The 7,483-nt window shown below is 43.1% G+C and overlaps 1 protein-coding gene across 1 annotated transcript; it reads right to left on the bottom strand.

Moving 5' to 3' along the window:
* Positions 1-5,976: 5,976 nt before the first annotated feature.
* On the bottom strand, positions 5,977-7,007 carry LOC120866193 (olfactory receptor 3A2). The gene has a single exon (XM_040243752.1). The coding sequence runs from the start codon at positions 6,993-6,995 to the stop codon at positions 6,048-6,050; it is 948 nt and encodes a 315-aa protein (XP_040099686.1). The 5' UTR covers positions 6,996-7,007; the 3' UTR covers positions 5,977-6,047.
* Between the last annotated feature and the right edge of the window lie 476 nt (positions 7,008-7,483).

Genomic DNA, 7,483 nt, shown 5'->3' with positions numbered 1-7,483 from the left:
TTGCTTCCTGGCCTGCATACAGATTTCTCAAGAGGCAGGTCAGGTGGTCTGGTATTCCCATCTCTTTCAGAATTTTCCACAGTTTATTGTGATCCACAGAGTCAAAGGCTTTGGAATAGTCAATAAAGCAGAAATAGATGTTTTTCTGGAACTCTCTTGCTTTTTCCATGATCCAGTGGATGTTGGCAATTTGATCTCTGGTTCCTCTGCCTTTCCTAAAACCAGCTTGAATATCAGGAAGTTCATGGTTCATGTATTGCTGAAGACTGGCTTGGAGAATTTTGAGCATTACTTTAATAGCGTGTGAGATGAGTGCAATTGTGCAGTAGTTTGAGCATTCTTTGGTATTGCCTTTCTTTGGAATTGGAATGAAAACTGCCCTTTTCCAGTTCTGTGGCCACTGCTGAGTTTTCCAAATTTGTTGGCATATTGAGTGCAGCACTTTGACAGCATCATCTTTCAGGATTTGAAATAGCTCAACTGGAATTCCATCACCTCCACTAGCTTTATTTGTAGTGATGCTTTCTAAGGCCCACTTGACTTCACATTCCAAGATGTCTGGCTCTAGATGAGTGATCACACTATTGTGATTATCTGGGTCATGAAGATCTTTTTTATACAGTTCTTCTGTGTATTCTTGCCATCTCTTCTTAATATCTTCTGCTTTTGTTAGGTCCATACCATTTCTGTCCTTATCGAGCCCATCTTTGCATGAAATGTTCCCCTGGTATCTCTAATTTTCTTGAAGAGATCTCTAGTCTTTCCCATTCTGTTCTTTTTCTCTATTTCTTTACATTGATCACTGAAGAAGGCTTTCTTATCTCTTCTTGCTATTCTTTGGAACTCTGCATTCAGATGCTTATCTCTTTCCTTTTCTCCTTTGCTTTTCACTTCTCTTCTTTTCACAACTATTTGTAAGGCTTCCCCAGACAGCCATTTTGCTTTTTTACATTTCTTTTCCATGGAGATGGTCTTGATCCCTGTCTCCTGTACAATGTCACGAACCTCATTCCATAGTTCATCAGGCACTCTATCAGATCTAGGCCCTTAAATCTATTTCTCACTTCCACTGTATAATCATAAGGGATTTGATTTAGGTCATACCTGAATGGTCTAGCGGTTTTCCCTGCTTTCTTCAATTTAAGTCTGAATTTGGTAATAAAGAGTTCATGATCTGAACCACAGTCAGCTCCTGGTCTTGTTTTTGTTGACTGTATAGAGCTTCTCCATCTTTGCTGCAGAGAATATAAGCAATCTGATTTTGGTGTTGACCATCTGGTAATGTCCATGTGTAGAGTCTGACCAGTGCATTTTCTTGGCAAACTCTATTAGTCTTTGCCCTGCTTCATTCTGCATTCCAAGGCCAAATTTGCCTGTTACTCCAGGTGTTTCTTGACTTCCTACTTTTGCATTCCAGTCCCCTATAATGAAAAGGACATCTTTCTTGGGTGTTAGTTCTAAAAGGTCTTGTAAGTCTTCATAGAACCGTTCAACTTCAGCTTCTTTAACATTACTGGTTGGGGCATAGACTTGGATTACTGTGATATTGAATGGTTTGCCTTGGAGTCGAACAGAGATCATTCTGTCGTTTTTGAGATTGCATCCAAGTACTGCATTTCAGACTCTTGTTGACCATGATAGCTACTCCATTTCTTCTGAGGGATTCCTGCCCACAGTAGTAGATATAATGGTCATCTGAATTAAATTCACCCATTCCAGTCCATTTTAGTTTGCTGATTCCTAGAATGTCGACGTTCACCCTTGCCATCTCCTGTTTGACCACTTCCAATTTGCCTTGATTCATGGACCTGACATTCCAGGTTCCTATGCAATCTTGCTCTTTACAGCATCGGACCTTGCTTCTATCACCAGTCACATGCACAGCTGGGTATTGTTTTTGCTTTGGCTCCATCCCTTCATTCTTTCTGGAGTTATTTCTCCACTGATCTCCAGTAGCATATTGGGCACCTACTGAGTTGGGGAGTACCTTTTTCAGTATCCTACCATTTTGCCTTTTCATACTGTTCATGGGGTTCTCAAGGCAAGAATACTGAAGTGGTTTGCCATTCCCTTCTCCAGTGGACCACATTCTGTCAGACCTCCCCACCATGACCCGCCCGTCTTGGGTTGCCCTGAAGTCATGGCTTGGTTTCATTGAGTTAGACAAGGCTGTGGTCCTAGTGTGATTAGATTGACTAGTTTTCTGTGAGTATGGTTTCAGTGTGTCTGCCCTCTGGTGCCCTCTTGCAACACCTAACATCTTACTTGGGTTTCTCTTACCTTGGGCGTGGGGTATCTCTTCACGGCTGCTCCAGCAAAGCACAGCCGCTGCTCCTTACCTTGGATGAGGGGTATCTCCTCCCGCTGCCCTTCCTGACTCTTTACCAGCCGAGCCACAAGGGAAGTCCAAGAATACTGGAGTGCATAGCCTATCCCTTCTCCAGTGGATCTTTGTGACCCAGGAATTGAACCAGGGCTTCCTGCATTGCAGACGGATTTGTTACCAACTGAGCTATCAGGGAAGCAGTACGTTTGTCTGCATATGGCTGCTAAGTGGTTGTTGCTGAGGGCACACAAGCAGAGGACCTCCTATGTGCTTTCTTTCTCAATCTTTCTTTATGGTTCTTTTCTAGCTCTGAGGAAGGAAGGCACCATATTTTAAGATGCTCTAGGGTCAAGGAACTGAGGCAGCCTCCAACCTCAGCCCCTTAGTCCCCTAACCCACAAGGAACTGAGTCCTACCAGTGACCATGTGAATGAATGTGGAAGCTTTCCTTTCCTCAGTCAGGCCTGGAGACAGTTACACCACTGGCTGATGGCTTGATCGTAGCCTTGCAAGAGGACTAGGTCAAGTATTTTTGATGCGATTTAGCATCCATATTGAGAGGTTCTGAAGTTTAAAATATATATGATTCTAAGGACAGTATGAAAAATACGAATGTTAAATATCTCACTTATTTCATAATATTGATTATATGTTGAGATGATAATGTTTTAGATATATGAATAAAAGAAAATGAATCATTTAAATTAATTTCACTTGCTTACTTTAGCTTTAAAATGGTCCTTGCTACAGACTCAGAAACAGTCTTGTCCCCATAAGGCTTCTAAAAAATTTTAAATTATGTATATGGCTCAGATTAAGTTTCTATTGCATGGCTCTGGATGATATCTTCTTCTCCAAAAATTATTTAATTTTGCATCTATTAGGCACTAAGATTAGATCACTTTTGTTCAATCTGGACCTGAGCTGATTCAAAGCTGAGTTTCATTGTTTGTGAAGGTTGGCCAGTTACGATTTCCTAATAAACAATCCAGCCCTCCAAAAGAGGGCTGCTGCTGCTGCTAAGTCGTTTCAGTCGTGTCCAACTCTGTGCGACCCCATAGACGGCAGCCCACCAGGCTCCCCTGTCCCTGGGATTCTCCGGGCAAGAATACTGGAGTGGGTTGCCATTTCCTTCTCCAATGCAGGAAAGTGAAAAGTGAAAGTGAAGTCTCTCAGTCACGTCCGACTCTCAGTGACCCCATGGACTGCAGCCCACCAGGCTCCTCCATCCATGGGATTTTCCAGGCAAGAGTACTGGAGTGGGTCTCCGTTGCCTTCTCCAGAAAGGAGGGCAAAAGCTGTCAAAATGCACTTCTTAAAGAAGAAATACAACCGGCCACTTAATATGTGAAAAGATAGCCAACTGCAGTTTTAACTGGAATTAAAGATCCAAATAAAAATACTGCCATTTCTCAACCTTCAGTTTGTAAAAATTAATGATATTTATTTATACCAACCCTTTATGAAAGGGACATGGTAAACAGACACTGTCATAACTCAGTGGATGTACAAATTAGTGCTAAGTGTCACGGGGTAGATAGAGCGGTGGAAGTGGTGGTAAAGTTCTCAAAATGTTTTTTGGCTTCATCCTCACAAAAAAGTTCACCTAGAAAATTATACCAAAGGTCATTTAACGTGAAGACCCCTGGAGAGATGATCTCGTCCCAGTTCTTTATGGAACAAGTCCAGCCATAGAGAAGCACCTTCTAAGGTCATAGAGCGGTGGTTACAGCCCACACTCATGGTTGTCATTCTCAAGAATTTTTCCCGTTGAGAGAAGCTCATTCTCTTTAACCCCAAAGTGTCTGGAGACCCAAGAGTATCAGGAAAGAGACCGATTTCATCTGTGTTCTTTAGACTGTCACCAGGCGCTGCACCCAAAGGGAAGGAGACTGTTGATTTTGACGGCCCAGTGGGGTTATGGAGGATGAAACCTCAGCACACACATCTTCCCTCGCTCTTCTCCATCTGTCAGCCCTGCCCTCTGTCTTTCTAGGATCATCTCCTAGCCAGAGGAAGCAGAAGAGGAATACCTAAACTGCCTTGTATCATTACACCTTCATCAAAATGCAAACTTTTCTTTTCCTGGTTGGAGGGGTGGGGCCCAACAGTAACATCAAAGGTGCTAGTTATTCCATGGCCATATGCTAATAGGAAGTGACTCTATAGATGAATTTTATTCTTATCTCCCCTCCTATTCATTCTTCATTTTCTCTCCACCCATCCTTGACCTCATCAGCATTCCTTAGGCATCTAGTTTCTTACCCTTAATTCTCTCATCCTTTCTCATCTCCCATCCTCTCATGTCCTTTTCCTAATTTCCATTTTTCTTTCTTACTACTTTTGCTCACCATCCTGTCCCATCCCTCCACATATCCTCATTTTCATCTTCAGTCCTCCACTCCCAAGCCTTTCCTACTTCTCACTCTCGTGCCTTTGCTTCTCGTTTTTATCTCAGCCTATCCTTCCAGTTTCTCAACTCCAAGAAGAGATTACAAAGAAGACAAGCTCCAGGTGTAGCCATAGACAGTTATGGGAATGATAAAGTAGAGAAACATCAGAATTACCAGGACAGGGTAAGCAGTCTTTCCAAGGGAGGATGAAAAAAGGTTACAAATCAATAATGGATGAACTGAATGCTGCATGAACATCAAGATGAGGAAATTCTCTGGGCTGGAGCTGTACTGATGTGTTAAGAGAAAGTTACAGGTATCGCTCCTAAGGACTACATTTATGGATATTTTTTGAGTTAGGAGGTTTGGGAGAGAAAAGCAAGACTTTTGAGAAGGTTATTTTGGATATTCTACATGGAAAATTCTAAGGAAATTATAGTACAAATGCCTCTTTCAAAGACTTTATCATTTATATGAGGAAGGAGACATCAAATAAGAGAGAAAGACAGTAGAGGATGGAGATAGAATGTTCCTTTTTTGATCTTAAGATATATCACAAATGCTTTAATATAGTTTTTATTTAGTGGGCTCGCTCTTTCTGTAGACCCAACCTGTGCTCTAGACATACTCTGAGATTCTTGTGTGTTTGTGAAAAAAAGGAAGTAATTTTCTGGGAGGCAAAAGGCTAATAATAAAGTAGAATAGTCCTTGGTACTGAGCCCGCAATTTAGGACAGCATTCTGCACCCTGATCTAGAGGGAATCTCACATACCCACCTGAAGAAAATTGATATTATTGGTTACTTAGGCTGTGGTTAACCAAATAACCCTTCCCTGTTAGGACATTGCTACCCAAGACCTACCAGACCTCCAAGTCCTCAACTCTACCTGGAAAGTGAGCACAGCCAAAAGCAAAATAGCAAATTGCCCTGGGAACTTTCTCGGCAGAACCTAACTTCATATCCCCCTATTGTGTTTGTTTTTTCTCTACTGCACATATCACTATGTGCTCTACCATATAGGATGCTTGTTTATACTTGATGCTGTTGTCTCCCTTTATTAGAATGTGAGTTGTGTGAGTGCTCAGAGTTCTATTTTGTTCATCAGTGCCCTGGAAGAATGTCTAGGCCACAAAAAAATTCAGTTAATACCAATTGTATAAATAAATGAATGAATTCTGTAGGGTTTCTTTGCAGAACAAGCACACAACACAAATCTTCAGGCAGCAGAGCTAGGAAAATGGTTATGAACCATTTTTCCAGGTTACTGCCCTCATGGAAAATTTCCCCCAATCCAGAAAAGGCTGGAAAGGAGGGACCCTACCACCCCTCATGTCAGTGACCACCTTCCTACAAGTACCCGCCACAGGGCACCCTGAACGTCAGGGTTTCTAAGGCTGTAGATAAGTGGGTTCAGCATGGGATTGATAACTGTGTTGAAAACTCCAACTCCCTTATCCTTGTCTGAAGCCTCCTCTGAACCCAGGCGCATGTAGTTGAAGATACCGGTCCCATAGAAGAGGCAGACCACAGTGAGGTGGGAGCCACACGTGGAGAAGGCTTTCTTCCTGCCCTCCGCTGAGTGAATTCGTAGAACTGCAGCAGCCACATGGATGTAGGAGATGATGATGAGAACCACAGGTGTACCTGCCATTATGAAACCCACGCCAAAGAGCAGCAGCTCGTTGAGCTGGGTGCTGGAGCAGGAGAGCTGGAAGAGCTGTGGGAGGTCACAGTAGAAGTGATTGACCTCGTTGGGACCACAGAAGTTAAGGGTGGTTAAGGCAATTGTGTGGGTCAGTGCATTGGTGATGGCACAAGCCCAGGACACAACCACTAGTATCCTCTGAACCGTCTGGCTCATGCGAGTGCTGTAGGTGAGAGGTTGGCAGATGGCCAAGAATCGATCATAGGCCATGGCTGTCAACAGGAAGCAGTCCATCCCAGCCAGAAGGTGGAAGAAGAAGAGCTGGGAGAGGCAGGCTGCATAGGGAACTGTGCGCTTGTGGGACAGGGGACGACTCAACATGGCAGGAACAGTGACGGTGATGCACCCAATGTCCAGCGCCGATAGATTCCCCAGGAAGAAGTACATGGGGGTGTGGAGTTTGGGTTCCACCAAGATGGCTGCCAGGATGCTGAGGTTGCCCCCGACAGTGACCATGTAGGCAAGGAGGAAGAGTACGAAGACCATAGGCTGTAGGTTTTCTGTTTCCACTAAGCCCAGTAAAATAAATTCAGTTACAGCTGTCCTGTTGGTTCTAGCTTCTGGTTGCATGAGTCTGTGTAAGGAAATGTTACAAGAGTGGAAGTTTCAATCTACTTAAGTACTTTTTCAACATAAATATTTTAAACCACATATGTTCAGAGCCCCATGGTAAGTTTCTAGCTGTCCAGGTGATGGTTTTCCCACTCCCCAGGGTCACTTACACCTCACTCACTGACTCCATTCATCCCTCCATATCTTAACCCTACTCTTGGCTGAGATGCCCCAAACCACCAGAACTTTGTCCCTCCCATCTTCTCCCAGTTGAAAAATGTTAGAATACTTGGGAAAATGAATTCAGATAAAAGCAAACTTCCTCTTTGAATACAGTGAGACTAAAATGTAAATCCCCCAATTTACCCTGAGGGATCAGCCCAAACCAACAAACAGATTTCAAAATGGAAAAATTAATGGTATTTGGAGAGAAATATCTAGAAAGCATTTGAAAACACAACCTAGGTTCCAAGACTCCTAGAAACAATGACGATCAAGCCAAGGTA

Source organism: Oryx dammah, unplaced genomic scaffold (genome assembly GCF_014754425.2).
Source record: "Oryx dammah isolate SB20612 unplaced genomic scaffold, SCBI_Odam_1.1 HiC_scaffold_8, whole genome shotgun sequence".
Taxonomy (NCBI): domain Eukaryota; kingdom Metazoa; phylum Chordata; class Mammalia; order Artiodactyla; family Bovidae; genus Oryx; species Oryx dammah.
The sequence above is the reverse complement of the archived record's forward strand: the minus strand, read 5'-3'. Positions and strand labels throughout refer to the sequence as shown.

Excerpts from the sequence above, each read along its gene's own strand:
- LOC120866193 (XM_040243752.1), bottom strand. The coding sequence starts at position 6,995 with ATGCAACCAGAAGCTAGAACCAACAGGACAGCTGTAACTGAATTTATT.